The following is a 26,456-nucleotide window of genomic DNA, read 5'->3' as shown; positions in this document are numbered from 1 at the left end:
AAAATTGGTGTTAGAGGCTTTATTTTAAGGGAAGGAGGAAAATGTGGGGAGAAAAAAAAAGTGCTAAAAACCACATCTCACTCTCACCAGCACAACTTGTATGGACAGGAATAAACGCAACTCACTCTATTTTACTGAAAAACCAGCTCATCTTGACTTTCCTTTTTCAGTTCATGGTACCACCCATCCTGTTCCTCTTCCTCTTCCCTTCTGCCCACTGTCCAATCTTATAGATAGATTCTGCCTCCGGAATGTCTTCCCCCATCTCCTCTTCTTTCTACTCTGTCATCCCCATATCTTGTGTCTGGACTCTATTTAAGACTCCCATTTTCTAGTCTCTAGTCTCTACGTTTCTCCCACACCATCCATTTTACACAGTGTTGTCACCTTTTTTCCAACTCTCATCAGGTCATCTCCCTACCCAGGTCTATTTAACAGCACTTGCTTGTCTGCCAAAGGGAGTCCATGCTCTTCATTGCCTTAATCTGTCAGTAAGGTTCCTCTGCAGTCAGGCTCCATACTGCTTCTCTAATTCTCATACGCCACAATAGTCCAATGAAACTGCTTAAGGTTCTTGACCTTTCTCTGCTTGTCTCCCACCTCAGTGCCTTCGCTGCCTCTTTTCTTTCCACCTGGAGAGACCTGACCACATCTCTGCCAGCTGAAATCCTGCTAAAAACTCAAAGGACTAATCCAGTGGGGTCTTCCTAAGTGGAATCTGCCACTGCCCCTCACATAGGAACCTCTCTCCTTTGTCTAAACCCCAGTGGACATTGTACCTCTCTACTGGTACTTAATATAGGCTACCTTTGTTTTTTGGTTTTTTGGGTTTTTTTTTCTTTCCAGGGCAATGAGGGTTAAGTGACTTGCCCAGAGTCACACAGCTAGTAAGTGTCAAGTGTCTGAGGTCAAATTTGAACTCAGGTCCTCCTGAATCTGGGACCAGTGCTTTATCTACTGCGCCACCTAGCTGCTCCTCTATAGGCTACCTTTGCCATTGTCATTTACATTTGTTCTCTAGTAGCATAGAATCCTTGTGAGCCCAGAGATTTTCTTAGTCTTATTTGTCTTCCTCAGTCGGGCTAGTACAGTGATCAATAAAGTTTTTTTTTTTAATTGAACCAGACAATGGCCTTTCCTTTTTAAAAGCTGATCTTTTTATTTACTTGAAAATGAAATCAGGAAGATGGGTCTACTGCACCCAAGCTGTACACTCAAACTTCACTTGGTTTTCTTCTAGATGCTGCTTAGCAGATAAATTCAGACTTCAGAGTAACCAAAGCATCCATACCAACCTCATTATTTTATTAATGAGGAAACTGTCTTAGAGGGGGTGATTTTCCCCAAAGGCTTGGAGCTTGCTGGTCATTGGAAGATCCAGGAGAATTCCATTCTCCTGACTTCTGGTCTGTGGATATTACTTCTCCGCCTCCCAACCCCAGGAGCCCTCTGCTCTTAGTGGAAGTTTACGATGCGAAATATAGGAGGAAAAAGCTTAAATTTTAGTCGAGATTTTCTTTCAGGGAGTTTGATGCTCCTGTTTGGGAGTCTTTCCCAGACTGTTTACAAACCTATGGGAAGAAGAACAGAGGTTTGGATTAGTGCACTAACTAGTAACTTCAAACACCAGCAAAACTCCTTCTATAAAAAGAATTGCCATACAAAGAGTGGGTTAGGGAAGCATTAAAAACAACAGCAACAAAAAAGTATTTATGGGGGCGGCTAGGTGGCACAGTGGATAGAGCACCAGCCCTGGAGTCAGGAGTACCAGAGTTCAAATCCAGCCTCAGACACTTAACACTTAACTAGCTGTGTGACCCTGGGCAAGTCACTTAACCCCAATTGCCTCACTAAAATTAAAAAAAATTTTTTTTTTAAAGGATTTGTGGGCAGTCATGGGAAATAGGTGAGTGGGCAAAGAAAGGAGTAAACTAAAAGCAGTATATATTAAATATTTACTGTATGGTGTGTGTGTTTCAGGGCGGGGGGATACAGTAATCAAATAAGACAAAGGCCTTGCCTTCATTGATCTAAAAAATCTCTTAGGGGATCTAAGTATTTTGTGTGCATAATCTTATCTGGGCTACACAGCCATCCTGTGAGGTAGGGACTACTAATTAGTATTATACCCATTTAACAGAGGAGAAAGCTAAGGCTTAGAGAGGGATATCTACTGGTCAAACCCAAATCTTCCAGATTTTAGCCCTTGAGTGGAACAGGGAAAAGAGGAAGTAGAAGCAAGTCTTGGGGTCACAGTGGTGAGCACCAAGGAATATATCCAAGCTCTTCTTTCCATATAGCCTTGGTTTTCTCTTTGCAGTCTTCTAGCCTCAGAACGGCTTAGCCATTTCACAGGACCTGACTTTAGTCAAAATGGCTCAAAAATAGCACCATCTAGTAGACCCCTAAGGTGGTCATAAGACTTGGGCCTTGTTGTCATTCTGCAGTTTAAGTAGCTACAGTTGGTATGGGGATTAGAGGAGAAATGTGATAAGGAAGATTGTTGGTTAGAGGAAAAAGGCCTGATCTATTTGTTATACAAAAACATTGATGTTTCTAGGATTTAGTTTGATATTCTGGGTCCAAGTAGTTCTCCACTCTCACCTGGAACTGAACATCCCACTCCTTTATCCTGGGCTCTGATTGGCGAGCACTTCACTTTATCTTGTGAGTGTCTCAAGTCCACTGTTTTACTTTCGAGGCCCCTTACACTCTTCCTGGTCCTTTCTCCTTTTCAGCTCTAGCACTGAGAACAATTATGAAGCCACACTACTATCCCTGGTAAAGGTGTGCCAATTGGTTGCCCTATCACTCTTTACTCCAGTCACCATTTTCTTTTACTCCCCTTTCTAAAAACACTCTTTATTAGCCACTTCTATTTACTCCTTTGTATGTCTGTATACTTCCCTATACTTGTTTTCTCCTATTGGAATATAAATTCCATTAATTAAGTGTAGGGACTGTTTTGCTTACATATATATACATGTACAGTGTCTGGAACATAGTAAACACTTAGAGTTAACAAGTTTAGGGTTTGTTAGAGGGTGCAATGGAAGGTTTTTGAGCAATGAGGGCACGAGAACCATACATTAGGAAGAGAAATATGGCAGTTGTGTAGGACAGGCTGGAGGAGGGAGAGACAATGTTGAAGTAAGGAAACCAGTTAGGAGGCAAATAGGGATAAGTACTTAGGTAGTAGCTGTGAAAGCAAGGGAGAATGAATAGAGATCCGAGATTTAAAGCTGACAAAGAGACTGATCATCTAGTTCAATCCCCTTATTTTATAGATGAGGGACTTGGGACCCATTAGCATTTAGTGACTGGTCCAAATTCACACAGGTGGTAGAGCCAAGATTTTAACTTGGAAACTCTAGACCCCAAATCTGGCACTTTTCCCACTACACCTCTTAGGGAGACATAGGTGACTTTCTTACATGTATTGGCAACTAAGTAAATATTTGTCTGTTGAGAAAAGTGTAACAGCTTGAAAAGGGGAATGTAAAGACTTCTCTGTGCTATTAGGCAAACACAGCCTTGAAAAAGCATCCCCTTTTCTCTTGCTCGAAACTTGTTTAATCTGTTGGGGGAGGGGGCAGGAAGAGCCTGATTCATTTTGATAAAATCTTCCTCCCATAGTTAGAACAGGAGATATTTAGGTTCTCAGGTGGCTCCCCATGGTGCCTATTACAGATGTTTTGACATACCAATTACCCTGGCTCTTCTATCTACTTGTTATTCTGTCCCAGAGGCTGGCTGCAATGTTTACAACCAAGCATTCCCATACACCAAAAGCTATCCTCTCTGCCTTGCTTACCTCCAGATAATGGCCAGTGAATAGTTTCCTAGCGTTTTCCTGCATATCTCCAGGGGAGGATTAGAAGCAGTTGCTGAATTTTTGGCAGGCCTTATTTTTTTTTTCCCTCAGGAAAGGACTCTCCCAAAGAAAGCTTGAAATCCTATGAAAGTCCCTTCCAATTGGAAGGCCTGCCCAGGTCCAGTCATCTCTTCTATGTTGGAATTAGCTGTTGGACCACACTACTCCGTAGGGGCATAGAACAATGATGCATAGAACAGAAGAATTGGTCAACACTCCGGACATCCAGCTCACCTTTTTCCCTTCATCTAGAAAGTCCATGGCCCCAAGGTCATGCTTGGGTAATCCCCCTTCCTGGACATACCTTTAAGGGCTAGCAAGCCTGTGATCATGAGTACCCAGATTTTTTCCTTCAGGGGACTTGTCTTGAATGCCCTTCCACTGTGGCTAGATAAGTCATCCTTTTGCTCCGGCAGTTCTGTCTTGGTGTAGTTCCCTTTCTCTGGTTCAAAACATAATAATCAAGTTTAAGGGGGATACCAGAGGTCAATAAGTCTATTCACCTGCCTTTTTCGATCTTCCCTTCCAAGGGTAATTACACCTTGCATTTATATGCTTCTTTAAAGTTTACAAATTTCTTTTCTGTCTCCTACAGTAACATCATGCACAAACAGGTATTTAATGAGTGCTTTTGGATGATGCTATTAAAAAACGCTTTAAAAATAATCAGTAGCTGTCATTTCTTAAGTGTGGGGAATGCATAATATGAAAGCTCCATCCACTGATGCAGATACGTCTTATTAACGCTTTTAAGCACCTATCACGTACAGAGGATCGGGATCTCCTTTCTCCATATTCATTATTAGATCTGTTTAGAGTCTTCTGGTCTCTGGCTTCCTGAACTAATTAACTGTTGTTTTCTTGGCAGGTTGAGGAGATCTGTTTGGAGCTCATTTGGTTGGAGTAAGCTCTCTGTTTCATTTAAATAGCAGAAGTTATCTTGTCATTGATTATGAACCCTGACAAGCCTCCTGGTCTCTAGCACCCTTCTCTTGAAAGGACACTGAAACCATCCCAGAGAAATGAGAATCTGGACTGTGTCTGGAGGACAGATAATTCCTAACTTCTAAGCTAAAACACTTTATGTTGTCACTTGCCCCAGTTAGTCTCAGTTGACCTTCATTAAGGTGCCCCAGGGGAAGATGCAGAGACTGAATGTACATCCCTCTTCTGCTAAAGAATTCTTGGCCTTAGCTGCCTCATCTCTGTTCAGACAATAACAACGTTGTAAGATCATAGGTTTAGAGTGGGGATGAGACCTTAGAAGTGATCTCATTCAACTTCATTTGGGAGAGGAGGGAACCAAGGGCCAGAGAAATCATCCCAGGTCACACAGGGGAGTGAGTGATGACAGGCATTCAGAGCCACATCTCCTGACTCCAGCTCCAGCATCATTTCCACTGAACCATTCTTTCTCCCTGGCATTGCTGGGATGGCACTGAAGAGTTGGCAAATTCAGTCAAAATAGACTGGTATTGACTGCCTTGTGCTGTTGCTACTCCTGATAAAAAAAATCTTTTAATTTAAATTTTCAGTAAAAGTAAAGTGAGATGATCTTTGTGCAATCTCACTTCAGTGTAGTGGAATTAGGAAGAAGTGGCCTCATCGAGTGTGGGGAACACCTTGGATTTTCAAGAGACTCAGGTTTGAATCCTGCTTCTGACATTTACTAGCTCTGGGACGATGGGCAAATCATTGAACCTTTCTGAGCTTCAGTCTCCTGCAGATGCAAATAACAAAGGCCAGTAGTCATTGGTTGGTTTGAGGATAACAACCAAGACTGATGGATAGCACTTTAAAGTTTACCTCTTACCTCTGGGATTAAACAAAAAGTCCTCTGTGAGGTATTTAGAGCTCACAGTCCAGCCCTTCCTGCATTCCCAGTGTTGTAGCACATTACCTCCTTCCATGTCCAACGTCTAGCCCCGGAGGCCCACATAGGAAATTCCATCTCCTATGGCTGTGCCTTCCTACCGGTTGTCGCCCATACCTAATGTGCTCTCCTTCCTAACTTCTACCCCTTAGAATCTCTGGCTTCCTTTAAGACTCACCTCAAGTGCCACCTTCTGCATCAAGGCTTTTCCTGGGGCTCCTAGCTCCCAGCGCCTTTCTCTTTTAAGCTACCTTCCATCTGCTCTGTTTATCTTGTATGCACTAATTTATGGACATGTTGTTTCTCTTATTAGAATGTGAGCTCTTTGACTGCAGGGATTGCTTTTTTCTTTGTATTCCAAGTATTTAATGCAGTGCCTGGCACGTGGTAAGCACTTAATAAATGCTTGTTGGCTGGTTAATTTGCAAAGCTATTTACACACAGATTGTATATGTAAATACTTTGTAAACCTAAAAGCACTCTATAAATGTCAGCTGAACAACTAAGCTGAAAAATGGGGAAAGGAAAGAGATTCTATGGCTTTATCAACATTCCCAGAAAACTTTAACCAGTATAAAACAGTTACTACAAAGAGGTGGCTAAAAGAGCCAGAAATTGCCTAGATCAGCCAACATTTGATCTCTTTGCCACATGGAGAGAGGTGGCTGCCAAGCACAAGACCAGTTTAGAGTGAAAACTAAATTTTTTTTGGTGGGGCAGTGAGGGTTAAGTGACTTGCCCAGGGTCACACAGCTAGTACATGTCAAGTTTCTGAGGCTGAATTTGAACTCAGGTCCTCCTGAATCCAAGGCCAGTGCTGTATCCACTGCGCCACCTAGCTGCCCCCAAAAACTAACTCTTGAAACACTACAGAGGATTCTTCTAAAATCATGAAAAACAATAGAGGCTAAAACAAGCCTTTGGAAAACTTTAGTGTGAACCCTAACGAAATCATCAAAGTTCATCCCACCTCTTAGGAGGGGACTTGATGTAGTGGAAAGCATTATAAGCACCAGAAGAGATCCGGGTTCAAATCCTGCCTCCAACACTTACTAGCTTGTAACCACAAGCAAGTCATTCAGTTACCCTGAGCCTTGATCTACTCCTTCATTAACGTATTTGGGAGGGAGGCAACAAATGGATGTAAAATGGAACACAATTATCAATGTTTTTATAATGATCTACTTCCATCCTCAGTGGCAGTGGAACCACCCCGTTTTAGGCCCTAATATCTCAGTGCCTTTTATGTTACACAAGGAAATCAAACTAGAACTTAAGAAGTCAAGACGAGTATTAGACCAGACCAAGTACCCACTGAGGGAATCTGTGGCATCAGCACACGCTTGGGAGCATAGAGATAGTTTTATAAGACATGTGGAGAAAGAAAAGATACCAAAAGAATGGAAAAAATAACAATATCAGTAGCCCCAAAAGACCATTAAGAAATATTGGCTACCATTGACTCAGATACCTACTTTCTCATCTTTATAATGTCTGTATGACAATGATCTACAAATAGGCCAGAGGTATCTTTGAGGGAAACATGAGAAGGGAAGAGGAAGGCTTTCCACAATGTTTTCCTGTTGCAGTCTGTATCATTTCAGTGACATGACTAACAGGTGTGGAGAATACAAGAACTGCTGGATCTATGGTTTGATGGAAAGAATGCTAGATTCAAGGGGCCACTAGGTGGCACAGTAGGTAGAGCACCGGCCCTAGAGTCAGGACAGGAGTACCTGAGTTCAAATCCAGCCTCAGACACTTAACACTTACTAGCTGTGTGACCCTGGGCAAGTCACTTAATCCCAATTGCCTCACTTTAAAAAAAAAAAAAAGAATGCTAGATTCAGAGTCAGAAGACCTGGGTTTGGGTCCTGCCTCAGGCACTTACTATTTCAGCCACTCTGGTTAAAATGCTTCTCTGGGAGCGGTGAAATGAGAAGGTTGGACTGACTGATCTCATGGTTCGCTGCAGCTCTAATCTGTAGTCTCTTTAGTAGGAGGGCACGCATTGGTGGAAACAGGCTCAGCAAGGGCACCTTTGTGTTCTGGGCTCCCTCTGTTTCTGGAGCTGCTGTTGGCCAGAAGTTGAGGACCTTCCTGGTCAGTGGCTTTGGGAAGGAATGCCTCAGGTCGCATATGCTACTCTGAGAGACTCTGGAAGTTAGTGTGATGGGGAGGAGTCCTGTGCCATCGTGTGGCTTACCTGTGATTGTCACAAAAATGTAATGGCCCTGAAAGGAAGTGCTGGGATTCTGGCGGCTTGCACAACACTGGTAGATGCCACTGTCTGCCATCCTGGCCTGAGGTATGGTAAAGACAAAGGAAGTGTAGAGTTTCTTCCAAGTGTCTTTTTCCCCCACTTCCACTTCTCTTCTCAGTTTTAGCAGCTGCAAACTGGTCTCAGGAGAGCAGTTGTGTTCCGTCTTGTTCTTACACCAAAATATTATCAGCCCCATGGCTTCTTCTTTGTGGTATGACAGGGTGCAGTTTAAACTCAGTTTTTCTCCTTCTTGCAGGGAAACTGTTTTTCTGGAGCTCAAGATGACCATGCAGCCTAGAATGGGAAGGGAAAGTTAGCTGGGCTAATATGGCACTAATAGGTCCAAAAAAAGGGAAAAGATCTGTATCTAAAAAGATTTCTAACAGCTCTTTTTTTGTAGTTACAAAGAACTGGAAATGAAGGGAATACCCATCAACTAGGGATTGGCTGTACAAATTATGGCATGTTATCATGGAATATTATGGCGCCATAGGAAGCAATGAAGGGGACTATTTTAGAAAAACCCAGGAAGACTTGTATGAACAGGTAAATAGGGAAGTGAGCAGAACCAGGAGAAAAACTGATGCAGTAATAATGTTGTAAACACAAACAATTTTGAGAGACTTAAGTACTATCAGTGATCAGTATTGTGACCAGCCATGATTCTAGAGAAAGGATGATGAAGCATGCTACTTACCTCATGGCAGAGAGATGATGGACTCAAGAAATGAGCCACATGGCCAATGTGGAGGTTTGTTTACAATGCAGAATTGTTACAAGTTTTTTGTCGCCCCCCCCCCCTTCTTTTTTTTTTTTTTTTGCAGGGGGTGGGGGAGAGGCAGGAGGGAAAGAAAACAAATTCTTGTTAATTGGAAAAAAATAAATAAGTTAAAATTTAAAACCTGAGCTGGCTTTATTAAGAAACAAAAAATAAGCCTGGGCAAAGCTGGGATCGTGTCTAACCAGAAAGGGATCTCCTTTCTTGTTGTCAATCATCAGTTAACCAGCAAGTATTATTTACTGAGTACCTACTAGGGCTGAGAGATTTCTAAGCTAGAGCTGCTTTTGGGGGGGGGGCAGTGAGGGTTAAGTGACTTACCCAGGGTCACACAGATGGTAAGTATCAAGTTTCTGAGGCTGGATTTGAACTCAGGTCCTTCTGAATTCTGGGCTGGTGCTTTATCCACTGCACCACCTAACTGCCTTTAAGGGTCCTTAGGCCATCTAGTCCTACCCTCTCATTTTACAATTGAAAAATGAGGCCTTCTAATCTGATTGCATCTTGTACCTCCCTGCTTATGTTCATATTGTCTCCTGTATTAGAATTTAAGCTCATTGAGGGCAGGAGCTGTTTTTGCCTTTTTTTTTTTACCTGGCACAGCTGTAAGTATTCAATTAATGCTTATTGGTTGATTAATTGCCCAGGGTCATACTGTTAGCAAGTGTATGGGGCAGGATTTGAACCCAGGTCTTCTTGACTCCATGTCCAGCACTCTATCCACTGTTCTGTATTGTACTAGATGAGCTCTAAGGTCTCTTCCAGGGCTAAGATTCCATGATTCTAGCCTTTGGGATGAAAAGATTTCATAGTCTATGTTCATGTGGTTCTGAGATTCTGTGTATGATTCAAAACTACATCCCTGACCCTGTATATGTGTTGGTATGGTCTCTTCAGCCCTTTGAGGGGAAGGGGGCATTTATAGCCTCCTCTTGTATCTTCCTCCATAGCACTTGGCACATTCCACAAGTGGAAATGAACTTGAGAGTGAGTAAGAGTGAGTCTTGTGACCTGGGGGTGAAGAGCCACACCTCCTCTCTCTCCTCACCCTCATCACCAAAGCAAAGAGGTGGTGCCAGTCCCTTCTCCATGTACCTAAATTGCATGTCTTTTTCTCTCCAAGGTTGCTTTTTTTTTCTTTTGGTTTGTTTGTTTGTTTTTGCAAGGTAATGAGGGTTAAGTGACTTGCCCAGGGTCACATAGCTAGTAAGTGTCAAGTGTCTGAAGCTGGTTTTGAACTCAGCTCCTCCTGAATCCAGGGCTGGTGCCATTGTGCCACCTAGCTGCCCCCTCCAAGGTTGCTTTTGATACTAATTTTAATCTGATACCTGGAAAGTCAAGAGGACTTAAGTTCAAATCTCACCTCAGACATTTACTAGCTATGAGACCTTGGGCAAGTCACTTAATCCCAATTGCCTTAAGCATCCAGCGACATCTCCAGTCATTCTGATGTATATCTTGCCACTGGATCCAGATAACCTTGCACAGCCCTCCCTCATTTAAATCCAATCCAGCGCAAGCATCCCGATGTCACTGTCCTCTTTGAGAACAAAGGACAAACAACAACAGATACCTGGATGAGAGAAGGTGGACACATGATTTGTCCAAGACTGTGCTCTCTGCCTCTCATTCTCCTCCTTCCCTATTCTCCCATTCCCCCTTCTCCCTTCATTAAATGCCCTGAGCCCCCAAAATGAAATGACTTCGGGGCAGCTAGGTGGCACAGTGGATAGAGCACCGGCCCTGGATTCAGGAGGACCTGAGTTCAAATCCGGCCTCAGACACTTAACACTTACTAGCTGTGTGATCCTGGGAAAGTCACTTAACCCCAGTTGCCTCACCAAAAAAAAAAAAAAAAATGAAATGACTTCCTTTGATGAGTTGTAAGTTCTTATCACTTGTAATCAGTGAGCAGAGGTTGGATAATCTCTTGTTAGGGATGTTGTAGGCAGGGGGCAAACCGTGGGTAGGTAAAGGTTGGGCCTAAAGATCTATGATTCTATGAGATTCTCCCAGAGAAAGTCCTGCTATGGTTAGAGGGATACTTTCACCTTTCAATGGATAGGAAGTCCTTACAACCAAAACATGGGGCAGGTTTATTCAGCTAAATTTGGTATGGCTTCTCCAGCACCCCCCAATATACCGTGAATACAACTGCTGCTAAGAATCATAGAATCTCAGATCTAGATGAGACAATTCTGGTTCATCCTATACCTCAGCATACTTGTTAGTCATCTAGCCATTACTTGAACTCATTACCTTCTTTTTTTTTTTTTTCCCATTACCTTCTGAGATAGCCTATTTCATTTTGTATAATTCTTTTTTTTTTTTTTTTTTGCAGGGCAATGAGGGTTAAGTGACTTGTCTAGAGTCACACAGCTAGTAATTGTCAAGTGTCTGAGACCAGATTTGAACTCAGGTCCTCCTGAATCCAGAGCTGGTGCTTTATCCACTGTGCCACCTAGCTGCCCCCTCATTTAATTCTTTTTTTTTTTTTTTTTAGTGAGGCAATTGGGGTTAAGTGACTTGCCCAGGGTCACACAGCTAGTAAGTGTTAAGTGTCTGGGGCCGGATTTGAACTCAGGTACTCCTGAGTCCAGGGCCGGTGCTCTATCCACTGCGCCACCTAGCTGCCCCCCCTCATTTAATTCTAAAGATTAGGAAGTTTGGTTTGCATTTTCTGAATCTGATTGTAGCCCATGTCTCTCCATCTTTTCCACAAGAAGACCATGGCAAAATTTGTGAAATGCTTTGCTGAAATCTAAGTAAACTATGTCTACAATTTTTGCAGCATTCCTCTGACCTCCCAATACAGTAAATCTGTTGTAAAAAACCACAAAATACACACACACACACACACACACACACACACAAAACCACACAAGGGAACGTTTCATGCTGACTTTGTGATGATTGCCTCTTTTTCTAGATGTTCACCACCCTTCCCTTTAGTAATACTTCCTACAATTTTTCTAGGCATTGAATATCACTGGGCAAGTTATGTTACCTCTCTGGATCCATTTTTTTCCCCTGTGATACGAGTGGATTGGAATAGATAGTTATGAGCTCCCTCTAAGTTTAACATTCTGTGATTCTGTGATTGACTTGCCTTATAACTTTGGTCAAATTGCTTGCATCTTTGGGCTTCAGTTTCTCATTTAGAAAATGAATGGATTGTGATCATTGGTCTCCAAGGACCCTTCATCTTCTAACGTTCTGAGAAATGTACAACAAACCACTTCACATTTGTATAGGGCTTTTAAGTTTTCAAAATGTTTTCACATATAATGGCTCCTCACAGTACTGAGAGGTAGGGGTATTATTCCTCCTTCCAATCCTTTCCCCCCACCCCATTCCCCTTTTACAAGTGAGAAAACTGGAGTTTGTTCAAGTAAATTGTCTAAGGAGGTATCTAGACTTGAACTAGACCCCTTCTCTACCAGCTCCAAGACTTTCATTGTATTATGCTGCCAGGTATGGGAGTCAGGATCAGAGATAGGGTAGAGTAGATTGGGGGAGAAGTTGTACCAGAATTGTTCCAAGATGGAATTTGTCCTTTGAAAAGTGTTAAGATGACTTGGAATAATTCCTTCCTTTTCTCTGTAGGGATCTGGCCTTACCAGCTCTCTTAATCTCCACTGCTGCTATCAGGACAGCTATGAGAAAACATCTCCAGTTGGTTGCCATCAGTGGCATCGAGGGCTGACCCCCAAAGCAAGTTCAACTTGGTGTCTCTGGCTTCTCCTTTCTGAAACAGACAAACACAGAATCTACTAGATGTCATGTGGACAGGCATAAGGAAGGCTACGGACCACCAGGGGCCTTGTTCCACCCAGGAGCTTCAGTTTCAGTGAACCAGAGCACACCATTAGGAAGATTGGTTGGGAAGGGAGAGAACACTTCATTGGGATGGAAAGAAGTAATTGGAGGGGAATGAGAGGTACAGAGTGATGGAAGGGAGAAGGAGAAGGAGGAAAGAATAGAAGCAAGGTCAGAGACCAAGACAGGAGAGAGGATAATGAGGGAGGAAACACATTAATAATAGCAACTTGATTTTACATAGCCCCTTTAGTGGTATAAAACTTTGCCCACGATTGCCTTGTGAGGTGGGGCAGCTGGGTGGCTCATGGGAGGAGGTCACCTCAGTCTGCACCACCAGCTACCTCAAGCAGCTCCAGTGGACTAGTTGGGATTGAAATCAGATTATGAGAACTATGTTGCACCATAGTGCATAGAGTGCTGGGTCTGGAGTCGGCAAGACCTGAGTTCAAATTTGGCATCAGACACTTAACTGGGCAAATCACTTAACCCTGTTTGCCTCAATTTCCTCATCTGTAAAATGAGCTGGAGAAGGAAATGGCAAACCTCTCTGGTGTCTTCACTGAGAAAACCCCAGATAAGGTCACAGAGAGTCAGATACAACTGAAGCAATTCCACAATAAAAGAGGTCAAGGTGAAAAAGTGATTGATGACAACTACTTTTAGATAAAGTTTTCTCTAAAAGGGGAAAGGGTTTAAAGATGAGGTGAATGAGACCTAGTAGAGTCAAGTTATGGTTCCTTGAAAGTTTGGAGGGAATGTGGCATGCTGAAAAACATGGAGAGGGAGAGATCTGAGAGATACTAGAGAAAGAGAAGATGAATATGGACAGCAGCAAAGGCAGGCCATGGCCCCCATTCTGCCTAGGATGGAAGTAAGACCCTGGACAGCTCCTATTTGTTCCAACTCTTGCATTGCTATCTGTAGACTACATGGTTCGGTAGAAAGAACATTTAACTTGGAGACCAAAATCCTGGTTTTAAGTCCTGCTACTTAGAACCTCAGATGCCATCTCCTCCATCCCATTCATGAACCTGCTCCACAGCGTCCCAAGTGATCGATCATCCACTTAAGAACCTCCAGTGAGGGAGGAACCCAGGACCTCCCAAGGCAGCACATTCCACTCTTGGACAGCTCCAAATGTTTGCTGTTTCCCCCTGCATTAATCCTAAATCTACTTCCATTTTATTTACTTCTATGGTACCTACTTTTCCCTTCAGGGGCCAAGAAGAATATATCTAATCCCTTCTCTATATCCCTCCAGATAATTGGGAAAAAACAACAACAAAACAAACCCAAGAAACCACCTCCATCATGTCCGTTTTAATGTCTTTTCTAGACTATTCATCTTTATTTCAATTGACCTTCAAATTAGAGTTATGGAGGTCCTTTACCACCTTGGTCACCTTCTTCTGGATGTCTCCTGTTGTCCTTCCCAGACCTGAGCGTAATACTCCAGAGATGATTGTGGTTTCCCTAGTCTTGGGCACTGTGTCTATCTTGCTGTAGCTTAGGAAAGAATGAGGTGTGTTGGCTGCTGGGTCACACTGCTGATTGATATTGACTTTGTGGTCCACCAAAACCCCCACATCTTGTTTATACAAACTTGTCATCCGGTCATGCCTACCCTATCTTTTCTGGTAAAGTTGATTTAAAAAAACAAAAACAAAAACAACCCAACAACACAATTGTAGAAGTTTGGATCATGCTGGAGTAACTTAAATTCCTTTTTGAGCAGAGTAATTAAACTGGAAAAACAAGGGAATGCTATAAATATAATTTATCATCATTTTCCAATCACGACTTAGTCTGATAGATTTTCTAGATTTGTTTGGAGTAGTTTTTTTGAGGGGGTAGAGGGGAAGGGGAAAGAACTATCTGTATTTCTTCCTGCTACTCTGCCATTTTGCTTCCAATTCCTGGCATGACTTCTTTTTTTTTTTTCTTTTTTTAGTGAGGCAATTGGGGTTAAGTGACTTGCCCAAGGTCACACAGCTAGTAAGTGTTAAGTGTCTGAGGCCGGATTTGAACTCAGGTACTCCTGAATCCAGGGCCGGTGCTCTATCCACTGGCCACCTAGCTGCCCGGGGCATGACTTATTTTAACTAAAGCCATTCTGGTTCTTTGTAATCACTGCTTCCATTTCTAGATGTTGCCTAGTCATCTTTCTCTTTTATTTTAATTCACTTTCATTTTCAGCTCCCAGTTCTCTCCTTTCCTCTTCCCTTTCGTCAACCCATTGAGAAGGCAAGAAAAGCAAAACCCACATCAAATTGTCCCTTTAGTCTGGAATATTGTGCTATTCTGGGATTAGAGCCACGTAACTTAGTGTTAGCTTCCTGTATCTTGTTCCTTGCTCAGTGCACAGCAAACACCAACACTCATAACTGCTTTTCTCCACTGTAGATCTGGGACGTAGAATTGTCCAGAACCATCTGCTTGGGTGACAAAGCAGCCTGATGACACTTGTTCTTACACCCAGCTCTTGTTGGGATCCCTTGGGATCCTTTCCTCTGGTACTTCCTGCCTTCCAATCTTTTTTTTTCTGCCTTGGTGCTTCTTGCCTTGTCAACCCTATCCTTATCCTCTTTCTATTCATGGGTGATGGTAATGCCCCTGCACTCCTGGGCAGCCCTTGTCCCCAGTAACCATGTCCATTCCTCTCTGTCTCCCTAAGCTGCCCTGGGCTGGAAAAATAACTTGATGGGATTTTCTCTTGGTTTTTCTGATCAGAATTCAGTTTGATGCATTTTCTAGATATTTGTAGCACTATAATGCTTCCTCTCCCTTCACCATCTTGACTCCCATCAGTAACTAGCTCTTGAATATGATCTAGAACTTTTCCAGGAATTGCTGGCCTAGAGTTTGCTAATTATATTCTCTTAGCTTTTTGTTGAAAATCAGGACATTGCCTTTCTGCAATCCTGTGGTAGCTTTCCTGTTCTCTATGATCGTTTAAGTATCAGTGCAATCACATTGACAAGTTCTTTCGGGACTCTGCTATGTAGCTTATCTGGACCAGGTGATTCAAATTCATCAGAGACGGCTAGGGGTGTTCTTAGTCTGTCCCGTGGCACAGTGGAATGAGCATTGGCAGTAAAGTCAGAGAACCTGGGTTCAAATCCCACCAATGACACTTCCTGGGCTTGTTTTCTTATTTGTCAAATGAGGAGGTTGGACTATAAAATTTATGACCTTGATCGCTAATGCTATATTGTTCCATTTTGTCCTGTTCTTTCCAGTCCAAAGATCATTCTCCTTGGCAGCAAATTCAAAAGCAAGATAAAGATTGAACAGCTCTGTCTTCTCTGGGTTGTCAGTTATCATCTCATCTACCTTGTAAGCAGTAGCCCTATCCCTTCTTTGATCCTCATTCCCAGCCCCCCCCCTTCCCCCCAGCTAAAACAAATTAAAAACTCCTTTGGTTGTCCTTAGCCTTCTGTTCCCCTTAGGTTAATTCTGAGCTTTAATACTCCTGATATTTTTAAATAAACAGAATAAAATTTTTAAAAGATATCAATAGGTTTAGAAGATCATCTGAACGAGCAAGACAAGAAATAGGGATAAATCTAAAACTCTGAAGGTAGCACAGTGTAGTAGAAAGACAGCTGGGATTGGAGTCATAGAATGGTGTTCAAATCCTGACTCTTCCATTTATTACCTGAGTAACCTTGAGCTAAAATCATTTAACTTCTCTGGACCTCAGCTCCCACATCCATAAAATGTCAGGTTGGACTAGTTGATCCTTAAGGTCCCTTCTGGCTCGAAATCTACAATTCTTTGAACTTATAATCATTTGCATGTTTGCAAATATGAATAGAGAACAGTACAAAATGGGGGAAGATAGGAAAGACCTAAAGATTTCAGGATGAAGCATCTGTCCCCCAAAGCACACGCAAAGGGGCAGCTAGGTGGCAAAGTGGATAGAACACCTGTCCTGGAGTCAGGAGTACCTGAGTTCAAATCCCACCTTGGACACTTAACACTTAACACTTACTAGCTGTGTGACCCTGGGCACATCACTTAACCCCAGTTGCCTAAAAAACAAACAAACAAACAAAGCACACACAAAACTGAGGCTGGAATCACAGAAATGTAGTTATCGAGAAGATGAGTGGTCATAATTTCAAAGCACTCTGCACTGGTTCAGACCATATCTGGAGGAGCTGGTTTAATCATGGACACTATATCATGCCCTTCCTCCAAAAAAATTCTACTTGTTCATCCCTTTTGTGGCTAAACTCCTTGAGAAGTTGGTCTATAATTGGTCCCTCCATTGCTTTTCTTCTTACTTCCTTATTAAAGCCACAGCCTGGCTTTTGATCTCATCAAGGTTACCTTTGTAACATCTCTTGCATAAAATCCCATCTTTCCTCTTAATACTCTAGCACAGGGGCAGCTAGGTGGCACAGTGGATAGAGCACCGACCCTGGATTCAGGACGACCTGAGTTCAAATCCAGCCTCAGACACTTGACACTTACTAGCTGTGTGACCCTGGGCAAGTCACTTAACCTTCATTGCCCTGCAAAAACCAAAACAAAGCAAATACTCCTGCACAGTGTCTGACACATAGTAGGTGCTTACAAATTTTTATTGATGGACTGACTTCTACTATCCTGGTAAAGGCCCTCATCACCTCATGCCTGGACTATTGAAATAACCTGCTGGTTGGTCCTCCTGCCTTAAGTCTGTCTCTTCTCCAGGTCATACTCCTCCATTCAGCTGTCAATTCAATTTTCCTTAAGCAAAGGTCTGAGCGTGTCACCCTTCCCCACCCCACTCCATAAACTCTTCCCTATCACCTCTAGGGCAAAATATAAAATCCCTTTGTAACCCAGGCTCCCCACCCTTCCAGTTTTCTTACACCTTACATTCCCCTACCCCATATACTCTTGGATCCCATCACATGGGTCTCCCTGCTATTCCTCAAATGAAGCATTCCATTTCTACACCCTGGGCATTTTCATTGACTGTCCCTTATGCAGGGAACCCTCTCCCTCCTCATCTTCATTTCCTGGCTTCTCTGACTTCCTTCAAGTCTCAGCTAAAATGCTACCTTTTGTAAGAAACCTTTCCTGAAACTCCTTAATCCTAGCGCCTCCCGCTCTGTCGATTCTATCCAGTTTGTCCTGTATATGGCTTATTTGTTTGCACATTAGCTTCCCATGAGAATTCAGGCTCCTGGAAAGCAAGGACTATCTTTACCTTTGTCTTTTACTTTTCTCTGTATTCCCAGTGTCTGGTATATAGTAGGTGCTTAATGTTTATAGACTGACTGGTTGATTACAACCCATTCAATTTAGTAAGCACTTATTAAATGCCTACTGGGTGCCAAGAACGGTGTCAGATGCTGCCCATATAAAGACAAACCCTGAAGCAGTCCCTAATCTCAAGGGCTTTATGTTCTATCGGGGAAGTCAGTGAGTCTGTACATGTATGGACGGATAGGCAGAATAAATACAAAATAGACATAGTAATTAGGGAGAAGGGTACTAGTGGTTGGGGGGCAGGGATCAGGAGAACACACACAAGTGGATACAGAGCTGCGTTATGATAGAAGTGAGGGATTCTGTGAGGCAGAGAGCTCATTCTGGACCAGACCTCGGTAGCCCATAGACCAGTATGGTTTTCCAAGCATCTAAAGAGAGTGCACGGAAAGAGGTCATGTATAAGAAGAAAGGTAGCACAGGTCCTGCTTGTAGAAATCTTTAGATGACAAACAGAGGAACTTCTAGTGACCCTGCAGTTTATGGAATGGGAGAGACTCATTTGGCAGCTGTTTGGATGATGGATTGGAATGGGGAGAGACTGAAGACCCAAAGACTAATGAAGAAGCCATTGCAATAATCTAGTCAAGAGGTGAATTTTTCTAACAATTAGAAATCTTCAAAAATGGAGCGGGCTGCCTTGGAAGGCAGTAGTGAGTTGCCTGTCATTTGAATATGTTAAGCAGAGGTTGTCAATGATGCTTAGGAAGGGATTTTTTAGTTAAAAATTGTCTTTTCATATAATTGGAAAGTTAATTTTTTTTTCTTTTTTTTTTTTTAGTGAGGCAATTGGGGTTAAGTGACTTGCTCAGGGTCACACAGCTAGTAAGTGTTAAGTGTCTGAGGCTAGATTTGAACTCAGGTAGTCCTGAATCTAGGGCTGGTGCTCTATCCACTGCACCACTTAGCTGCCCTCAAAATTAATATTTTTTAAAAAGAAGAGTTTCTTTAATGGGGCTAGAGGTTGGATAAGATGACCACCCCCCACCGCCCCAGGGCCTTTCCAACTTTGTGATTTTTTTTTTTCCTATAAGGCCCATCTCCAGACAGGTAGTTCAACATTCTGACCACTAGAGGGTACTGCCTTTTAGCTTCTAAGAGTTGGTACCACTAGAAATTCAAGTTGTCAAGAAGGCTGTGTTTCTTCCCAGATCTGCAGTGGTTCACTTTTGGCCTGGTGGTAGTTGGAAGCTCTCCTGAATAGCCAGTGCAGTGATGCTAGGGGGAAAGCATTCACCTCTAATTTGAGTGACTGAGGGTGGGGGAAGGGAGGGAGGGGGGTGTATCCCTCATTCTATGATCTCAAATTCTAAGATCAGCCCATGGCCTCTTAATTACCCTTTCATATACTTGCATAACCTAAGACCTTCTATGGTCTCCTGGTGCCATTACAGATTTAGATCAGCTCTTCCTTTTCTCTCTTCTAGCCCTCAGGCAGGAACTAGATGGGGCTTGAGGGGGAGGGGTACAAATGAGTCACATTGGGTTGGAACTGTCATGGGATTTCCCCTTAGGCTGCTGAGTTACCTTAGGATGAATGGATTCTGCTCCAGGTGTCAGCAAAGCCCCTTGCTCTCCCACCTGTCTTTTGCATCTACTTTTGTAACATCTCTCCTCTGACAGACCCTCATTGCCTCATTTCTATAGTGGCATAGGTGTGTGGTTAAATGTTTAACAAATGGCTCTTCAAACCCCACTGTCACACTTTTAAATTTAATCTCCATTATTAACATTTTCTTCATTACTTCCTTAAGTCTAGAAATCCACAAAACAAGAAATCAAGCCCTGATTTTTAGTATTGCAATTTCCAAAGTTTGAATGCACACTCTGAAAATTTAGTAATCAGTTCCTGCATACGTCTGAGATTGGTCTCCTTTGCTCCACAGTTCAATCCATCTCGACTCAGCTGTCAAACTGACTTTCCCAAAGTGCAGGTCTGATTATATCAAGCCCTCTCCCCGTTTAATAAACGCCAGTAGCTCCCTATTATTTCCAGGACCAAATATAACATTTTCTGTTTGTCTTTAAAGCCCTTTATAGGCTGACTTCTTCCTACCTTCCCAATCTTACACCTTTATTTCCTCTTCATCCACACACTAGGAACAACCTCTCTCCTCATCTTCACCTCCTGACTTCCCAGGCTTCCTTGAAGTTTCAACTAAAGTCTCATCTTTGGCAAAAACCCCTTTCCCAACCCTCCTTAACCTTAGTGTCTTCCCTCTGAGACAACCTCTCTATATATCCTGGATATATTTGGTTTGCAAAGTCTCCTCTGTTGACTACTTGAGAGCAGGAATTGTCTTTTCCCCTTTGTTTCCCTAGCACTCAGCAAAATTGACTATGCCAGTTGATCCATTGGTTGGCTTTCTATGAGTTTCTGGGTCTCGGGGTTAAAAGACATGCTTCTGGAAGCTTAGCTGGGGCAGCCTTTCATTGACATCCCTCATTAGCACGCCTAGCTGGTGCAGTGGATAGAGCACTGGCCCTGAAGTTGGGAGGACCTGAGTTCAAATCTGGCCTCAGACACTTGACACTTACTAGCTATGTGACCCTGGGCAAGTCACTTAATCCCAATTGCCTTAAACATCCAGGGCCATTTCCAGTCATCCTGATGTATATCTTGCCACTGGAACCAGATGGCTTTGGAGGAAAGAATGAGGCTGGTGACCTTGCAAAGCTGTCTCTCCCTTAAATCCAATTCGCTGCGAGTCAGGACATTGAGAACGAAGTACAAACAACAAGCCATCCCTCATTAGAGTATCCAATTTAAAGTGATCAGGGAATTAACAGCAGGGTGAGAAGCTCACTTTAAACCATAGAATTCTCAGGATCAGAATAGAAGTATGTTGGGAGCCCCTTTCTCTCTCTGGTCCCTTCTGTGGCCACCAACCCTGAATATGCTGTACATAGAGTTTACTGTAATAAACACCCAAAAAGTATTTCTTGGGGCTTCAAAGAAACCAAACTTAAAGTCTGTCTGTCGCTGTTTCTCTTTCTGTCTGTCTCTGTCTGTCTCTGTCTGTGTCTGTCTCTTTTTCTCTTTCTCTGTGTCTCTGTTTGTCTCTGTCTGTCTGTCTGTCTGTCTGTCATCGATGCTAAGACTTAGACCAAGAGTGTTTTTTTTTTTAAATCATTTGCATTTTTAGAGCATGGAGAACCTAAAGGATTTAAGGGTTTTCTGAACTGTCGGTATCAATCATAGTGACATGTCTGCCACAAAGGTTCATGTGATCCGAGGCTGGGCTTGTCAAGCTTGAGGATCCAGAGCTAGATGAGAGGTGAGAGTCTTAATATATTCTGTGCACTGTTGTGGCAAGAATAGCACTTAGACCCAGAGAAAGTGGATCTTCAAAGTAGTCCACTTTGGGATTTACCATTTACTACTTGTGAACAACAACAAAAAAGCCTGGGGAAAGCCCCTTAACTGAGTGAATGAGCTTTCCCACTAGCAGTGAGATATCTCTTGAAACTCAACTAAGAAAAACACAGCGAGAGAGACAGAGATTGAGAGACACAGAGATCAAGAGACACAGAGAGAGAGAGAGATAGGCAGAGACAGAGACAGAAAAACAGAGAAAGAGAGGGGGAGAGAGAGGGACACACACACACACACACACACACACACACACACACACACTGTCCTAGACCTCACCCAAGGAAAAATTCCCCAGTTTTCCAAAGTAATAAAGCTGGAGATTAGCGAATTAGCGACGTGATTGAAGTACTGGCTCCTCTCCATGTTGGCTCCTTCTCAGAATCTCTTTCCCCTTGGGGAGCTCTCCTTAAAGAGCATCTGAAATCCTGTGTCTTCTCTCTTGAATCTGGAAGCTGCAAGACCAGGATCCCTCTTCTGCCAGGCTCTCTCCAACGCTGCCCTTCACAAGGTTGGTAGAACATTGGAACAATCACTCTGCACTGATGAGGTGAGTCTTGGGCTCAAGCCCCTGGTGACACCTTTTTATCCCTCAGGTTCCTTGTCAGCAAAGTGATCATTTCTATTGTCCAGCTCCAAGTCCTATTAGCTTTTTTTTTTCCCCCCCAGGAGCAATGAGGGTTAAGTGACTTGCCCAGGGTCACGCAACTAGTAAGTGTCAACTGTCTGAGGCTGAATTTGAACTCAGGTCCTCTTGAATCCAGGGCTGGTGCTTTATCCACTGCGCCACCTAGCTGTGCCCCCACCCATTAGCTTTTTAATGATCTAGGTCAAGGCCTATTATAATAAGGGCCTATGCGATAGGAGCACTCCAACCAAAATTATCTGTGAAAGCGAAAACAGCACCTTGGCACTGGTCAGTGTAGACCCATGTATTATTTTCTTTTTTTTTTTTTTTTTTTGGTGAGGCAGTTGGGGTTAAGTGACTTGCCCAGGGTCACACAGCTAGTAAGTGTTAAGTGTTGGAGGCTGGATTTGAACTCAGGTGGTCCTGAATCCAGGGCTGATGCCTTATCCGCTGTGCCATCTAGCTGCTCCTAGACCCATGTATTCCAAACGTTCAATACAACCAGATTCTTGTAATGCTCCAATCCTTGGACCTTTTGAAGTTATAAAGCCATCAGACCACTAGCTGTGAATGATGCAGAGCCAGGTTTTTTGGCATTTTCAGATTTTTCCAGTGTTCTCAGAGTACACAGTTCAGGAAATTTAGGGGGAATAAAAATCTCTCCTACCAACCACTTCCTCAGATACATACTGCCTGAAATGTTCAAGCATCAAAAAGTCCTTTCTCTCACAATCAAACAGACCTACCCAGATCAACATCATGGACCCAAGGATCTGAAGTCCCTTAAGGAGTGGCCGAGTCCACCCAGACCAGTGAGCCTATTTCCCTTTCTGGCCATGGCGGAAGTGACAATAAGGATGGAGGCAGTTGTGGAAGAGCAAGACAGTTATCCCTTAAAGTTTAGGATCGAGCCCCGAATATCGGTCTTGATATCTTCCCTATTAAGTAGCGCCTCCTCCTCTCCCCCTCCCCCCCCATCATTCATCCTGGTTGGTAATTCAAATCACAGGAAAAAGAGATCTGGGTTAGACGGTTAGACCTAAGAAAGTTTCCTGAGAGCTGTTCTGTCAAAGATAGGACTATGTGCACTTAATAGAATGTGCTGATAGGTGTATGGGGGGAAGGGTCACTTCTAGTTGTGGGGATAGTAGGGAAGGTTTCACGGAAGAGGGGACATGTGACTTGGGTCTTAAAGGAGGGAAGGGATGGCAAGGGGTGAAGATGGGAGTGGGGTGGGGTAGAGAGTTCATTACCAGCACAGCGAAAGGCACAGATAAAGATTTGGAGGTAGGAGAAGGCAAGTGTAGAGAGTACAGGGAAGGAAGTACCATGAACAAAAGCGTGGAAGGTAGATCGAATGCAGATTATGGAGGGAAAGCCTTGAATGGCAGACTGAGAAGTTTGCTCTTTCTTTAATGGGCAATGGGATGCCCCAGTAGGTGGCTGTCCCTCTGTTATTTGTCCTCCTCCTTGCTCCCCCCTTTCCCACCTCCCCAGTGTAAAACCAGCACGCTGGGACTACTTTACCTTAGATCCAGAGCTATGCCTCTTTGCTGTCAGGTTGGGGGGCTCCGACAACAGAACACTCAGCTTGAACTTATACCCACCCTTCCCCCACTGCTACTTCCTTTATTTCTGTCACATGCTTGAATCTGTGTTAGCTAGTAGATGCTGACTTCAAAACCACAGAGGATGCCTTTGGCTATCGAGGGTCCTCTTCTTTCTTCCACTCTCACCCCTTCCATCCCCCAATTAGGCATTTCCACTCCTCTGTTTCTTCCTCCCCCCACCTTCTCTTCTTCCTTTTTTTTTCCTTTAGCCTAGGAGTAGATCCTGACCCATGTGGTAAAATCATAGACCGTTGAGGACTGGAAGGAACCTTAGACATCATTGAGTGAATCTTTTCATTTTACAGAGGAGGAAACAGGTTCAGAGAGGGAGCAGCCTCACCTCTAGCAAGTGGCAGAGCCAAGCCTTGGACTCACGTCATCTGATTACAAGTCCGAAGCTCTTAGGTCAATGTAGTTTCAGGGGGTTAAGAAAACTTTTGCCACATGTTTCTTGATGATTGAAATTCCTCAGAGAAGAGATAAAGCCTTTCCTGCCTAAGGAGAGAGAAGGCATAAAGCACAAATACCCATGGGAGAGGTAACATGTACCCTTAAAGTCCACTTTAAAACTTTAGGTGACTGGGGGGGTGCAGCTAGGTGACACAGTGCCAGCCCTGGAGTCAGGAGGACCTGAATTCAAATGTGGCCTCAGATGCTTGACACTTATTAGCTGTGTGACCCTGGGCAAGTCACTTAGCCCTCATTGCCCTGTTTCCCCCCCGCCAAAAAAAAAAAAAAAGACTTAGGTGCCTAACACAGATTCTTTCCTATAAAGCAGATTTTGCTTTTTTTTTTGGGGGGGGGTGAAGCAATTGGGGTTAAGTGACTTGCCCAGGGTCACACAGCTAGTAAGTGTAAAGTGTCTGAGGTCAGATTTGAATTCAGGTCCTCCTGAATCCAGAGCCAGTGGTCTATCCACTGTGCCACCTAGCTGCCCCTATATGAAGCAGATTTTGACAAGGGTTGGGGTGGGGTTGGAGGAGGACACAAGGGAGGGGAAGGCACCAAAAAGGGAGCTTCGGGAGCATCACAGGTTTGCCTCATGATTTGGGGGCTGCTGGTCATGGAGGAGGTAGTTTGGTCCATTGGAGAATGGATGGACGATCCAATGGATTTGGACTTCACTGGGTTAGTTCTAGGGGAACATGCTAGTTATTTCATGTTTTTGAAGGGCTGTCAAATGGAAGGCGATGACTTGTTCTGCTGGACTCCAGAGGGCCAAACTAGGAGGCGAAATTAGGTTTGATGTCTGGAAAAACTTCTTAAGGGAGAATCAGAGTTTCCCCACATGGAATGGGCTATCCCAGGAGGCAGTGGGCTCCCTCCCCTCAATGGAGATCCCTGAACAGAGGTTGGATGACTCCCTGTCAGCTATGTTGTAGATAGGATTCCATTTCAGAGATGGGTTGGACACAATGGGCACTGAAGTCTCTTCCAACCTATGAGATTTTCTGCTGTCTGACATCTTAGAAGGTTTCTTTTTAAGGTATGAGTGGGACTAGATGACCTCTGAAATTCTTTTTTTTTTTTTTTTTTTGCAGGGCAATGGGGGTTAAGTGACTTGCCCAGGGTCACACAGCTAGTAAGTGTCAAGTGTCTGAGGCCGGATTTGAACTCAGGTCCTCCTGAATCCAGGGCGCCACCTAGCTGTCCCTACCTCTGAAATTCTTGACTTCATCCCTCCCCCAATACCCATGAGCGAAGTCCAGTGTCTACTCTATCCTTCCTGCCACCCAGCATAGTGCTAGGTGCAGGATTTGCTGAATTGAATTCAGGAAGTAGAGAGTTTGAGGGAGATATCAGGCACTGTGTAAGGTTTGAGGGAATAATAATACCTCAGATTTATATAGTGATTTAAGAATTCACAAAGTGCTTTACAAATAGATCATGTTTTTTTTTTTCTTACAACAACCCTGGGAGAGAAGTGCTATTATTATCCTTATCTTACAGATGGGGAAACTGAGGCAGTCAGGTTAAAGTGATCTGCCCAGGATGTAGGGTTATATTTGAAATCAAGTCTACCCAACGCTAGGCCGGTGTTTCTGTCACTTTGCTACTTGGCTGCCTTGTTTCTTTGGCAGAGAGATTTTATGAAACCTATGAGACTAGAAAACTCATTTATTCTCTTGGTGCTTTTCCTTTGGAGCACTTAAAGTACTTAATGGTCGTCTCTATGATTTAGGGATCAAGGCAAAGGTCTCACAGCTCATCTTAGAGTCATCCCCTCTATACCCCACCCATACCATGCCCTCTTACCTGGGTCTCCCCACCCCCACCCCCCCACTACCCTGGGCCAGGCCCTTACCTCAAGGCATTTGAACACTCTTCCTCCACTCTGCCCTTAGGTTTCCCAGGTTCCTTTCAGGTTTCAGCTCAAATCCAGCTTCTGCAGGGAGGCCTTTCCCAGAGCCCCTTGCTGCTAACTCCTTCCCTTTCAGACTACCTTCCATATTATTCCATGTTGCCTCTCCTATTAGAGGGACAGTTGTTTGTTCGCTTGTTTTCCCTTTCTTTGTATCCCTAGCGTGCCTGGAACATAGTAGGCTCTGAATAAATGCTTTTTGATCTCTTGAATGGACCTCCCTGCTTCCATGCATTCTCTCCAGGCTAACTTATACACTTGCTGACTTAAATTCTCACTGGTTTGGACAGTCAATAAATACTTATGAAGCACCTACTGTGTCTATGTGCCAGGCATTGTGTTAAGTGCTGGGGATACAAAGAAAGGCATAGGACAGTCCCTGTCCTAGAGGAGCTGACAGTCTAATGCGGGGAAGAACAGCCTGTGAAGAGAAGCTGAAAAACTGGGGGGAAAGGGGGAGGGAGGAAGGAAGGGCAGGGAGAAGAGAGAGGCTACTTTTTCTTTTCTTTTCTTTTGCGGGGCAATGAGGGTTAAGTGACTTGCCCAGGGCCACACAGCTAGTAAGTGTCTGAGGCCAGATTTGAATCCAGGTCTGTGGCTGTGCCATC

General features: G+C 43.6%; 1 protein-coding gene across 4 annotated transcripts; it reads right to left on the bottom strand.

The window, feature by feature from the left end:
* Positions 1-1,170: 1,170 nt before the first annotated feature.
* Positions 1,171-23,490, bottom strand: CD160 (CD160 molecule). 4 transcript variants are annotated; one of them, XM_043963138.1, is made up of 5 exons: positions 23,404-23,490; positions 12,409-12,536; positions 7,954-8,304; positions 4,179-4,319; positions 1,171-1,571 (listed from the first exon to the last, which is right to left on the bottom strand). In XM_043963138.1, exons 2-5 carry the CDS (start codon positions 12,482-12,484, stop codon positions 1,564-1,566), a joined length of 576 nt encoding a protein of 191 aa, XP_043819073.1. In that variant the 5' UTR covers positions 12,485-12,536; positions 23,404-23,490; the 3' UTR covers positions 1,171-1,563. The 4 variants fall into 4 exon arrangements, with proteins under 4 accessions (XP_043819073.1, XP_043819070.1, XP_043819072.1 ...); XM_043963135.1 differs by lacking the exon at positions 1,171-1,571 and having other exon boundaries at positions 4,080-4,319; XM_043963137.1 differs by lacking the exon at positions 1,171-1,571 and having other exon boundaries at positions 4,080-4,316.
* Between the last annotated feature and the right edge of the window lie 2,966 nt (positions 23,491-26,456).

This window comes from Dromiciops gliroides, chromosome 4 (genome assembly GCF_019393635.1).
Source record: "Dromiciops gliroides isolate mDroGli1 chromosome 4, mDroGli1.pri, whole genome shotgun sequence".
In the NCBI taxonomy this organism is placed as follows: Eukaryota; Metazoa; Chordata; class Mammalia; order Microbiotheria; family Microbiotheriidae; genus Dromiciops; species Dromiciops gliroides.
Note: the sequence above shows the minus strand (reverse complement) of the source record. Positions and strands in the feature narration are given on the sequence as shown.

Coding starts and splice junctions, on each gene's coding strand:
- CD160 (XM_043963135.1), bottom strand. CDS start 12,484: ATGCCACTGATGGCAACCAACTGGAGATGTTTTCTCATAGCTGTCCTG. Junction 8,305..12,408: donor AGTGGAGATTAAGAGAGCTG/GTAAGGCCAGAT, acceptor TTCCCATTCTAG/GCTGCATGGTCATCTTGAGC. Junction 4,320..7,953: donor CATTTTTGTGACAATCACAG/GTAAGCCACACG, acceptor TATGTTTTGAAC/CAGAGAAAGGGAACTACACC.